Here is a 14,032-nt window from a genome sequence, read left to right as displayed (position 1 = left end):
ATTTAAAAGAGTCGATCATTTGCTTAAAAGTCAAATGTGGCTCAAATTGCCAAAGAAAATTGTCAACTAGTTAAATGAAACTGTCGACCATTTCCTTTTTTGACTTTCTATAACGGATAGTTTTTATAGGCTTGTTAATTCCCCAATGGCTATAAACAACTAGTTTTTATTTAAGCTTAGGATATGCCTAGAAATACAGCCCATGGATGCACTAGAGAAGACTAATGAATGGAAATTCAGTGTTAAGAGTTTTGCTGTTGTTGGAATACAACAATTAAATTTATATGTCCTAGGAAATAGCTTGGCAAAGCCTGACGAGGAAATCAGGAGTAAGGTTTGTGCTAGTAAGGGATGATAACATATGCTTAACGGAAAGATATATGGCTCAATCCGCTATCTAGGAGAGTAGAAATCATAGGGCTAAGCTCAATCCGTTGTTCGGGAGAGTAAAAATGATGCTTTGAGTCTTCGGGTGCCTAATGAGTCTTTGGGAGATTTACTTCCCAATGACTTGGGTCTTTGGATGAGTGGGCTCCGAGAGAGTTGAGAAAGTCTCTAAGAGGTGCAATGCTTTAGGGTATCTGTATGGGTTTGTAGCACAGACATAGTTAGAAGGCAAGCGGGGAACTCTCCTGTGCTGGCTCTCCGATACCAAAGTTCGATGGTGCCATGATGTAAAATGAAGTGTGAGTATGTTATATGAGGTTCCGGGAGAGTGTCTCCAAATGGGAGTCTCAAGATGAAAGTCTTCAAATGGGTTTAGATCTGAAGTGTTAGGTTTGGGTCTTCAGGTGCTAGATTTGGATATCCAATGATACAAACTTAGGTGTATTTATACGCTTCAATGGCTACATGCCAAGGTAGGACATGTGGCAAGCTGGGCTAGCCTAGAAAACTCTTCAAGTGAGAAAGTTGCGGAGGAGGCCAAATGGCCTGAAGGTACCTTTGGGGATGGGATGCCCAGAAGACCCTGAAGACTCTTCGAAGTCATCAAGATGAAGGCTTATAGGGGATTTCAAAGGAGCTTTTCCCTGAAGACTCTTCGGAGTCATCGGGTGACTTTTGCTTGGAAGACTCTTCGAATGAGTCTTTAGGCTTAAGAGCATAATGAGCTTAAGGACATGGCGAGTCCCAAAGACTCTTCAGATTCATTGGGAGACTTTTTCCTGGAAGACTCTCTGGGGTCTTCCAAGTCTTTGGCCTTCTTGGGCACGTACTTGGATTTTTGGTTTTGATTCTTCTAGGGCACCCCATAATAATGGCTCCCCAATTTTGCCATTGGTTGCAAGGCAAAGGGAAGAGTATAATGTCTTCGGGTGCCTAGTTTCCTGAAGACTGCAATGCAGATAGACTGGACTTAGAGAGAATTTGCATTAGCTTTAGTCATCGGAGGAAGTCTCCAGATAACTTTGCAACGATTCATCTTTTGAAGACTCGCTATAAATAGGGGAGACCCCATGCGGGCCATACCTTCCACTTTTTGTACCCGAAGACTCTGAGCTATCAAGAGAGATCCCAAAGGTCTTTTGACCCTTTCAAAGACTTACTTTAAGCCTTTTGATTCTTTCTAAGACTATGAGTCTCCGGAAGACTTTTCTCCCAAAGAATTTCCCTTTTGAAAAGTTTGCATTTTCCAAGGTAAACCCCATGGCTTTTTCTCAACCAATCCTTAGGCCACGAACAAGCATATCGAGTTCCACTAGGGTTGTCATTTCCCCAAGGCTATAATGCTCGATGCTAAGAAGTAGGGATGTAAGGAGGGTTGCATAGGCGTTTAGCATCCTGAGGTCGTGGCTGCCAAGGAAACCGCATATGAAGGATTTTACAGCCACAGTTGAAGGTGGTTCGATGGCGATCCATGTGGACAATCTAAGGGCAGGACTCAAACTTCCACTACACTCATTTGGGATGCAATTCCTAAAGGATGGGATACTATTACGGACCTAACTACACCCAAAGGGCTGGGTTATACTGGTAAGACTCTTTGTCCTGTGCAAGGAGCATAAGGTAGATCCTATCACTGCTATATTCCATTGCTTCTATTGCGTCCAGACCATGCAAGGGGAGAAGGAATTCGTGGCCCTCTAGAACATGGTGAATAAGGTGAAGCTCTTTAGGGTGAGCAACAGAAGGTGGATAGCTTCAAAACTCATTGGCTAATGGGTTCAACCATCCCTAACTTGGAAGACATCACATTTCTAGCTTACAAGGCCTTGAGAAAGACAGTGCACAAGTGGATGGATGAGAGGTCTATGGTGAGAGAACACTAAGAGGAGATTAATAAACTGACCCTAGGGGGACTAATGGCCTTGTCTAACTTAATTGTCGACGAGCCCCTTATGCAGTGTTCTAAAAGGCGCTAGGCGCTAGTCGGGCGCCCGACTGGGGCCTAGCACCTAGGGCACCTAGGCGGCGACTTGGAAAATAGTGTTTTTTTTTTTTAAATTTTTGATGCAATTTGATATCAAGTAAACCAAAGTTGGAATAATAAGTGAAATAATGAATTTAAACATTAAAAAACTTTAAAAACAAACTGTTGTAGATTAGTACTGAGGTCAAGATGACAAAAACAACAATAATACAACATAAACATTAAAACATATATGAAGAATCTAAGTAATATCTAGTTATCTTAGTGGATTTCTTCTTCTTCCTCTCCATATTCTTCTAGCACACGATCTTCATCAGACTCAAAATCAAATTCATGATGCTCTTGTTCATCTTCTTCTTCTGATTGAAAATCATCTTCATGAAGTTCTCTCATCCTAGAACTTCTTCGAGGTTGAAGCATGTCGTCTGCTCCAGAAGCTTCACCAACCATTTCCCAAGTGAGCCCCATACTAGGCTCAATTTCTTCATCATCTTCTCCATCAACGATCCATCCTTGTGCATTACTAGCATCACTAGCAAGTAGCACATCAACATTCCTCTCCTTCTCCCTTTTTTGCTTGTTCATCAATTTTGCATTAAATTGGACAAAGACTAGATTGTTCAATCGAGTAACATCTAGTCTATTTCTTTTCTTCGTATGTATCTACATGAAGAAAATGAAAGCAATATCAATAATTCAATATAAATGATAGATAACTAATTGATTAAAATATTGAAAACACTTTAAAATATGCACTAACCCCTTCAAAAGCACTCCAATTTCTTTCACAACCGGATGAACTACTAGTTAACGAGAGGATCCTTCTCGCCATTCGTTGCAAGTTTGGTGTTTGATTTCCATAAGTCATCCACCATTTAACTACATAGGTTAAACAAATTTGAAATTTATACACTAAACTAATATACGATAGAAACTAAAAAAAAAAAAAGTCCTAAGGATTAAAGGAAGGAATTTTATACCTGGGTTATAATTATCATCATTTGTTGCACACCCTTGAATTGCCCATGACTTTCCAAAAACTCCTTCTTTGCAAGTATATTTTGGAAACTCAACATTTAAAATATACCCTTGCATGCGATCATCACCATAAAAAAACATCTCCACAGCATTAAAAAACCCATCCATTAGTTCATTATCAAATTGCATATCCATATCTTTGAACAAATAATATGGATTCAAAAGGTAAGCCGCAAAATGCAATGGACTATCTAGCCTATCTTTCACTCTTGCATCAATAATTTCCATAATAGGCAAATAGTTCTTTTCAAGATTGTTTAGGGCCTCCTTAATATCCTTTTTTGCCTGATTAATCTCTCCATATAAAAAGCCCATAGAAGGCTTCTTATTTGCATCAACAATTCGAAGCACCTTCACCAAAGGTGCAAAAACCTTAAGACATATAGTCACACCATTCCAGAAAGCAATGCTTAACACAGTTGCATAGGCTGCTTTCCCTTTAACAGTCTTTGACCACTTGCACTCCTCCCACTCAGAGCTAGTAAACATTTCCCTCAATTGGCTCTTTTTCTCCATTAAACTTTGTAGAGTAAGGAAATAAGAAGCAAATCTAGTGACACCTGGTCTCACTATATCCCTCTTCTTTGTAAATGACCTCATTAAGGATAAGGTCTTATGATGTGCATAAATAAAGATTGTCAAACTCTTGGCTTGATCAATGACTTTTTTGTACCTTGGCAGTTTTCCAATGCTTTCAAGCATTAAATTGATGGTGTGAGTAGCACATGATGTCCAAAAGATATTGGGTCTCTTCACCTTCAATAACTTTGCCGCTCCCATATTATTGGCAGCATTGTCAATTACCACTTGGACAACATTTTGTGGCCCAACTTGCTCAATGCATTTGTCCACATACTCAAAAATGAGTTCACTTGTATGTGCCTGCTCTGAAGATTCTTTAGAAGAAAGGAAAGCAGTACCTGCATTAGAATTAACACATAAGTTCATGATGCTCCTTCTTTTTCTATCACTCCAAGCATCTGTCATAATGGAGCACCCATTTCTTGCCCACTCTTCTTCATGCTTCTTTAACAAACCTTTCATCCTATCAACTTCCCCCTTTAGCAACGTTTCCCTCAACTGGTATTGACTAGGAGGATTGAAGCCTGGCCCAAATTGACCAACTGCCTCAACAAACAACTTGAAACTGTCATTATCAATGGCATTGAAAGGAATACCGTGCTCATAGACCCACCTAGCACAATATTCATGGACTGTCTGTGTCCTCTCTTTAAAGAGTGCTTCATTGATATTTTGTTGTCTTTGTGTCATTTTTACACTTGAACCAGCTTCAGGGCTGATGGAGCTTGCAAATTTATCCATAGGGCCAAGTGTGCGGGGTGGGTTATTACTCCCTAATTCTTGTAATTCATCATCGCCATTCCCTTCCCCCTTTTCAACAATATTGACTGTTGATCTCATCAGATCTTCTTCCTTTTTCTTATTCTTCTTTTTATTCCTTGCCTCCTCAATTGCATTCTTGCATTTGGCTCTATCATCTGGAGAAGCTTTTGGACATGCAGACACATTTCCAGAAATGTGGCCAATGTGTTCTTTAACTCGGTAAACACCGCCAGACATTACCTTACTGCATAACTTGCATTTGACTTTGTCCATATTCTTGGGATCAATTAGCATCCCATACTCCCACCCCACATCATTTGACTTCCTTTTAAGAATTGAGACGGTAGCGGACGATGCTTCTGTACTCCCCGTTCCAGACATCACTTAAACTGAACAAAATCAAATCTGAAAATCATGTGGAAGTCAAAATCAAATTTGAAAATCATGTGGAAGACAAAATCTGAAAATCAAATCTAAAAATCATTGCTAACAGCCTAACACAAATATGAAAATCAAAGCTAACAACCTAACACAGGAACTTAACATTGCTAATAGCCTAACACAAATCTGAAACTGAAAATCAAAATCATTTGGAAGATAAAATCTAAAAATCAAATCTGAAAATCGCTAACAGCCTAACACAAATCTGAAAATCAAAGCTAACAACCTAACACACGAACTTAACATTGCTAATGCTAACAGCCTAACAGATTCCAAGTAGAATCATAATCAGGATGATCTTTCCAATGGACTAAGAACTTTCAAACCTCTCCATCCCTGGTAAAATAATCAGCAAATAGCATTAATTTTATCTTTATGCACTGAATTTACTGGTAAAGGTAATGCAATGTAAGTTTGGGTAATGAAGTCTAGTTTGTGTTAAGGAGGTTCAATAAGACTCAATGAAAGGATCATCAGGTGACTTATCAAGGAAAAGAAAAAAAGAGAGAGAGGCTAACACAAATCTGAAAATCAAAATCATGTGGAAGACAAAATCTAAACATTGCTAGTGAAAGACATGGTTAATAAATCTGAAAATCATAGATGATGGTTAATAAATAGTTTTAAATACATAGTACATACTGTTAGTGATGCTTGAAGGCGGCGGACTGAGAGAGAAAGGGGCTCGGCGGTTGCAGAACACAGAGGAGAGGCGGTCGGCGACGAGGGACGCGGTGGGCGGCCGGTGAGAAAGGCGGTGCGGTGGCCGGTGAGAGAGGCGACCAGTAAGAGAGGCGACCAGAGAGGTTTCTCGGTGAGAGAGGCGGCCAGACAGGTTGTCGGTCCAGCAAGCAGCGGCGGCGGGTCCGGCGACGGCGAGGAGGGGAGCAACCGGTGACGCACCAAGATGAGACAACGAGAGGCGAGAGAGAGATGAGGGGGGGGGGAAATCTGAAAATGAAATGAAATGTAAACCTAAAGCTGAAGAAAAGTGTGGGGGGCGGAGGCCTAGGCGGTGGTCGCCTAGGGCTGCGACTAGCGGCTAGGCGGCCTCTTAGGCGCACCTAGAACTGCCTAGTCAGGGGGCCGCCTCCCCCAAAAGCGCCGCGGCTGGAGGCCGCCCAGCCCGAGTTTTAGAACACTGCCCTTATGGCATTGGGGTGGATGACAATAGAGGAGGATGAGGGTGTTGGCCCATCGAAACTCGTAGCTCAAAGCACTGGGCCTTCAGAGCTGGCCAGACCCATGAGGGCCTCTCCCCAAGTGCCCCACTCAAAAGAGGAGGAAGATGAAAAAGACAACGAGAAGATGGACATGGTAGGGATGGGGATGAGGCATGAAATGAGGAAGAATAAGGGTGTGAGTGGGAGACTAACCCTCAGAATGCTCACCTTGCCCTATCTTTTTACTTAATTGCCTTTGCTTTTTTTTTTTTTTTTGTGTGTGTGTCACACTAATAATTTGTTATTTTTTGCTATTTGTAGAGATGAAGCAATTTCAGAGGATTGGGATGGCTAAGGTGGTGAAGCTGGCCCAAGAGTAGGAGGAAAGGTAGCCACGGGTAGAATAACAACAACAATTCTCTCGTGCCTTTGACTCTGAGGAGACTAAAGAGGGAGAAATCCCCTTGGCTTGGAGAAACAAAAGAGCTAGGGTGGAGGAAGAAGGCACCAGTGATGTAGGGGTAGCCGTAGAGCTAATGGCAGGCGACTTATTTAACTTAACCTTGTTTCTCTTTTTCTAATGCCGCCATCCCTACAAGCTTTTGGCAAGGTCTTCAAGCAAGGAGAGCTGCCAAAGCCACCCTCACTATTAAGCCCAGGAAAGCGAGCCACCTTAGAGGTTGCTAGGGCTAAGGTAGTGGAAAAGGTAGAGACCGAGAGCAGGCGAGGGCCCAAATGGAGCAGGCCCGACTAAAGAGGCATCACTACCAACACTAGGCTGTGTGCTGACTTCCACTCCCTTAGTGAATGGAGGGCCCACCTTGTCGAAAGTTGGAGATAGAGTCCAGGGCACATCCGTATCTCTGCTCCCTGTTATGGGGCAAATACGTGAAGGGGACATCTCCCTCCCACATCAATAACTAAAGGGGGCATGAAATCCAAGTGAATTCGAGGCTTCTTGATACAAATTCAATGATAGAGCTTAGTGTGGGAGCTCAATTGATCTATGTCACGGTGCTGCCACATGATGAATAAGACTTAATGCAATAGACATCAGAGGGTTTGGACATCATGGAGCAACACTTGTTCGAGGTATGAACTTTTTAGATTCAATACTTTAGCTAGGATAATATTTTGAGGACTAACATCTAGTTTGACTTTCTTTGCAGAGTGCACAGCGACAAGTGGTGGCTACCGCAAATGCACGAGCTAATCTTGCCCTAGCTAAGGCAGACGAGGAAAAATGGATTGACAATGGTATACACCTTCAAGTAGAATAGCGTCTCCTCGAGCATAAGGTCAGGGATCTCTAGGGCTATGGGGAGTGAGCCTAGGACCTTGAGTCGGATAACTAAAGGCTGAGAAGGGAGAGGAACTCCTCCAAGGATGATTTTAATCAAATAAGAAATGAGCATGATCAAATAAGGCGAGAGTTGGAAGAGCAATGAAAAATAATTGTGGCCCTCCAAACTGCCAACACTGCCCTCATCGAGGAGAACAAGTGCATGATAGAAGGGACGAAGAACCTGCGTTCTCGCCTCTAAAAGGTAAAGGGGAAAGTTGAAGAAGTTGCTCGTCAGTTGAGGAAGGTGGATGTCAACACCATTCGAGCTACAGTGGTGAAGAAATACAAGCTTTCTTGAGAGTGCTACGCGAGGAAAGATAAGTACACCTTAGGCTTTATGAAATATAGATTTTACTTGGCCCAGGGGTACTTGGAGAAGAAGCGTCCTGGGGAAGCCTTTTCGGAACTTGTCTACATGCTAGAGGTGTTGGCCTGTAGCAACCTCGACTGGTGGGAGTTTAGTGAGCCAGAGTCAATTGCGCTAATGGATTATCTAAAGGTTGGTTAGGAGGATGATTTGTCTAACCTTATTGGCCCATGGAGTCCGCTCATGCCTGAATTAGATTTGAGACCCCACATGCCACCAGACTCTACTATGAGAGAGATGCTAGAGACTATCAATGCTTTAGCGGACATCGACCTAATGGGTCTAAACATCCTGGAAGATAGGAAAGCATGGACTTTGACCGCTCCTCCCAAAAGTGACCCCTCTCACTCCCAGCCTTAGGATGTTTTGTTTTTGTTTTTTTTAATGTATTTGCATTCATTTTGTACATGTACATCATTCTAATGATTGTACCTCAACTCTCATATATATCAATGGAATGAGTAGTTTTTGAGGAAGATAAGCGATTTGTACATGTATATGTATATGCATGAAAGGGAAATGGCATAATAGATTATATAAAGCAACTAGAAGTAATAATTAACTGGTTATCGCTAATTGCGCACAGGACTTGATTTCCTCAAATAGGAGTTGTATATTTTGTGAGTACCTGTGCACATGCAGAAAGAAAACTTGGCTCCCTAGTGTAATTATCTTAGAGATTGCTGACTTGCCCAAAATTTGGAGGCGCAAAGTAGTTGTATATACATAATTACAAAAGTAAGAAATAATTGTACAAATGACAATGTACTTGTCGAGTGTACTATAAGATGAAGAATCATGTTAAGCATCCAAAGCATAAGGCCAGCGGGTGGTATCATTGTCTTCACTGCAAATTAGGGTTACGAGTCATGTTTAGACCTCTTGGGCCACCTAAACTCATAGATCTTATCAAGCCTTGACATATATTGCCACATGCCTCGGTTATTTAGTCGTAAGGGACTTTTGTGGTCACAAAGGAGTAGTGGGTATTCATTCATCCATTGCATGCCTTACAAGAACGCTGGAGAGGACACTAAAACCCAAAAGGTCTCCTTGAGAAAGGTTGAGCCAATAAAGAATTGCAAGACGTGCCCATTAGGTGCCTTATCACAGTGTAAGAGTTGAATACCACCTCACTGCCTGTGACCTGGACGTCATGAATGAGAGAGATTGTTAGCACGACATTATACCTAGCTTATCGTGGTTATGCTGGCTTATGATCGTTGTTGTTCCTTGTACCCATTCCTTCCATCGATATATGTTTCGCAAGGTAGGAGAATAGGAATTAGGAGGGGGTGCCACCCTCTGTCTTTGCATCCAAAGACAAAAAAAAATTGGCTCTCGCAAGCATATGCCCGCCAGCCCTTATGTGTGGGTAAGATTTAACAGGGTGGAAGGACATGGGTATTTGTGGTACAGGATGTGCGCCATAGCACCTTTCCTCATATTCTCTGCAAAGTAGGGCAAGTAAATAGTTTGCTAACATATGCATGCACCCCTAGTTGCTATATGATAGGAGACATTAGGAGTTTTTACGTGGTTCGGCTCATTTGGCCTACATTCACGAGAATACAGGGGGTATATATACAATGCAATACAATTTACAAAGGAAAAGGAGAAAAGTATCACCTTAGGTGCATCACGTTCCAAGTCTTGCCATGTGTTTCTCCTTGCAGCGTTTGGATGATGTAATGTAGGTATTCGGGCCCAACATTTCTTGAATTCTATAGGGGCCTTCCCAATTAGTCTAGAGCTTGCCTTTTTCGTGGACAACACCAATAATAAATAATTTTCTAAGCACCAAATCACTTGGTTGCATCTCAAATGTGGGTATTGTAATAGTTGGCTACTCTTCGATGGTAGGTTGCCAATCAAATGCCAGCTTGATCCCTTAGCTCATCAATTAAATCTAGGTTGCTGGACAGCTACTCTAAATTCCTTTGCTCATCGAAGGCCAAAATGCATGGGGATTGAATGTCAACTTCCATGGGAATAATGGCCTTAGTCTCATACACTAGATTGAAATGAGTCTCACTAGTGGACACCTGGTTGGTAGTGTGGTAGGCCCATAAGATAGTTGGAAGCTCTTCTACCCAAGCACATTTTTCTTTCTTTAATAGGGTTTCGAGGCCATGGACAATTATTTTTTTTGTCTACTTTGGCTTGGCCATTTGCTTGTGAATATGCAACTGACACCATGTAAAGGCAAATCCCCTAGCATGAAAAGCATCAGAGCCAAACTGCGTGCCATGGTTTGTGTTAAGGATTCTGGGGATTTTGAAGTGACAGATGATATCTTTCCGCACGACATTCTCCATCTTCTTCTTCATGATAGTACCTAAGGGCTCTGCCTTAACCCACTGCCCCCATTGTGCAAAGGAAATGGGCTGGAAAATTTGTTTAATGTCCTTTGTAGGTGTAGAAGACAATGGCGCATGTCTCTAACATTTGTCACAAGTTCGAACTTTAGTGGAGGCATTCTGATGTAATGTTGGCCAAAAGAACCTTGCCCTCATAATCTTGGCAGCTAGCGATCAGCCCCCAATGTGCTCGTTACAATCTCCCTCACGTAGCTTAGTTAATACCTATTATGCCTCTAGTGGACTGAAGCATTTCAAAAGTGGCATACAGAAGGCTCGCTTGTAAAGGATACCGTCAATGATCATGAAGCAAGCTGCCAAAATCTTTAGTAGCTTAGCCTCTGCCAAATTAATAGGAAGGTCCCCATTGAGCAGATACCATAGGGTGAGTTATCTCCAATCATCTATTGTCTCAATAAACTGCACTGACCCTTCATCTTTGCTTTCTTCGATACTGGGTCTTAATAGGATCTCCATATGGATCAAGTGCCTGGGAGTATCTTTTTTTGCTTCCAATTTAGACAAGGCATCTGTATGTTGGTTAAATGTGTGATTGATCTGAATCAACTAAAAATCAGGGAAATAATAGGCCAACTCTTAAAGCTTTTGTAGGTACCAGGAAAGTGTTGGATCTCTAGCCTCATAGGTACCCTGAAACTACTATATCACAAGTTGAGAGTCACTATGGGCTACTACCTTCTGCACTTCCAACTTCTTGGTGACAACTAAGCTAGCGATGACGGCTTCATACTCCGCAACATTGTTAGAATTGGGAAAAGTGAATTGCAAGTAGTATTCCAGGACTTTAACAATACCAGCACCACTGCCCTGCACATTTAAAGCCTCATCCACAAATAACATCCACTTAGATGGAGATCCTACCTCAGATTCTAGCATGTAAGTGCATTCAACAATGAAGTCCGCCAATGCTTGGCCTTTGATTGCTTTGCGAGGCTCAAACTGGAGATCATATTCACTGAGTTCAATGGCCCACTTGGTGAGTCTGTTTGAGCATTCGGGCCACTGTAGAATCTAGTGCAGAGATTGGTTAGTGAGTACCACAATAATGTGGGCTTGAAAATATGGATTGAGTTTCCTTGCTGCCACAACCAGTGCGAAGGCCACTTTTTCAACATATGGATAATGGATCTTAGCCCCATGAAGCACTCTACTAACACAATACACAGGCTGGTCCACTTGGTCAATTTTGTTCAATAATAATGCACTAACTACAGCATGGCTAACCCCCGGATAAAGATACAATGGCTCCCCAATCTTTGGTCTGGTGAGTAGCGATATTTCCCAAAGGTAGTCTTTTAGTGGCTGGAAAGCTTGTTCACAGTTGTTATTCAACTAAAAATCTTTTCCCCCTTTTAGCACTTGGAAGAGCAACAGGCTTCTTTTAGTGAACTTAGAGAGGAAACAGCTGAGAGATGTTAGACGGCCAATTAACTGTTGAACCTCTTTCACATTGGAGGGAGACGACATATCCAATATGGCTTGAATCTTTTCCGGGTTCGTCTCAATTCTATGTTATGTTATAAGATAGTCAAGGAACTTGCCTAATAGGATGCCAAAGGCTCACTTATTTAGATTAAGCTGCATGTTGTATTAACAATACATTACAAAAACCCGTGCAAGTTTCTCCACATGTGACTCCTCACGATGACTCTTGACCACTAAATTGTCGACATAGGCCTCCATGGTGGTTCCTAGCAAGTGCTTAAACACTTTGTTGATCATTAACTGATAAGTTGTCCCTGCATTTTTTAGCCTAAAAGGCATAACCTTGTAACAATATGGTCCTTGTCTCAATAATGAAGGAGGTCTTTTTAGTGTCAGGAAGAAACTTACTAATTTGATGATACCCGAAAAAACATCCAAGAAGCTCAAGATATAGTATCTCAAAGTGTCATCTACCAGATAGTTAATATGTGGTAGAGAATAAGAATCTTCCGGGTAAGCTTTATTCAGATCGGTGAAATCCACACATACCTGTCGTTTTCAATTAGGCTTTCTCACCATAACACTGGCAAGCTTGTTAAGGTAGTGGACCTCACAAATGCATCCGACCTTCAAGAGCTTTTCAACTTCCTTTTCGAGGACTAGCAACCTGTCAAGTGCAATATTTTTGCTTTTTCTGTTTGACAAGTCTAGCTCCTGGTTGTATGTTCAATTGATGGAAATCACTTGAGGGTTAATCCCCAGCATGTCTGTGGGTGTCCACGCAAAAATGTCCGTATTATTCTATAAGCATTGTATAATTTATTATCTACTTTGCGGTGGTAGTTGGCTCCCAATATAGACCAATTTTTCCTCAATGTCTTGGTACAGTCTGATAAGTTCCAAGGCCTCCATCAGCTGGGGCTTTAGTGCTACCTAGTCAGAAATGGACATGGTCTCAACTAGGGCATCAGGAACTTACTTGCCCTTAGCATACTTTGTGGATGAGACATAATAGATTAGAGCCTTCTTCTGATCACCTTGAACCTACCCTACTCCATTGGGAGTTGGGAACTTTATCAAAAGATAGCCAGGTTGGATGGCTGCCTTGATATAATACTCGAGTAATAAGTTAAGATCAATCTTAATGTATGTATTACTTGACTGATACCTATTTGAACACTTATGATTTCATTTCAAATCATCCACATGAGTCCTGAAGCATCTTTTAATATTATTTACTTGTCATAAGACACCCTAATTAGCTTTTTAGGTATGGATACTTAGGTAACCTTTGAGATTTCATGTAAACACTTAAGTTGTGTTTTGTTAAGCAACAAAATCAATCTGAGGGGTTGTGTAATGGATTCAAACAATCTCCAACACCCCTATTGTTAGGAATATAATATGCCATATTAACCACATCCCAATTGAAATTGGTGTGTCATGAGAAAAAATACTAAAAAAATAAATAAACAGATCAACCCAGCTTAATAGGGATGACCCGACGATAGAAGGCTGCAGGAGATTTGCGGCAAGTGACCAACATGGCTCATAAGCTGGCAAAGGAGATCCCGAAAGGCACCCTGGCGGCCCGGCCAGGCAATCGCGAGGTGGCTCAAAATGAGCTATAGGCTCACAGCGTGAGACAGAGAGGGTCGCGGGTTGGCAACGCAAGGCACGCAACGATGGTTGCGAGGTGCCCGATGACAACTGCTTGGCGAGCGATGATGGTCGTGGGGGTCCCACACAACACATAAACTAGATAACTTCGAAAGTTGAAAATCCTTACAAAAAAAAGTATAGACAATCATCAATAAGAAATTATATCCCCCAAAGGGCAAGATAAACATCATCTATAACAATCCTAGTCCCAACTAGACTAGGAATATTCGAGATAGGCATTATCTATAAGAATCCTAATCCTGGACCACTTTGGATTACTCCACGTTCCTCTATAAATAGGCAGACACTCATTCCAAAAAAGTTACGTCTCTGATACTAGTTGAAATACTACTCTTGGGCTTTTATTACTCATAGTGTCTAACTTAAGTATCGGAGTGCCTGCGCAAGGACCCTCTCACGCCCTCTGACTATTTTTTTTTCTTGCAGACTCAGGCGTCTTGATCATGACGGTGTTTCCCAGTTAAATAAATTCAT

General features: G+C 41.8%; 1 protein-coding gene across 1 annotated transcript; it reads right to left on the bottom strand.

Moving 5' to 3' along the window:
* Positions 1–2,834: 2,834 nt before the first annotated feature.
* Positions 2,835–4,186, bottom strand: LOC127814248 (uncharacterized). Its single transcript, XM_052355631.1, has 2 exons — positions 3,352–4,186; positions 2,835–3,250 (listed from the first exon to the last, which is right to left on the bottom strand). Exons 1-2 carry the CDS (start codon positions 4,109–4,111, stop codon positions 3,096–3,098), a joined length of 915 nt encoding a protein of 304 aa, XP_052211591.1. The 5' UTR covers positions 4,112–4,186; the 3' UTR covers positions 2,835–3,095.
* Between the last annotated feature and the right edge of the window lie 9,846 nt (positions 4,187–14,032).

Source organism: Diospyros lotus, chromosome 12 (assembly GCF_014633365.1).
Source record: "Diospyros lotus cultivar Yz01 chromosome 12, ASM1463336v1, whole genome shotgun sequence".
NCBI lineage: Eukaryota > Viridiplantae > Streptophyta > Magnoliopsida > Ericales > Ebenaceae > Diospyros > Diospyros lotus.
This window is presented reverse-complemented; position numbering and strand designations above follow the sequence as displayed.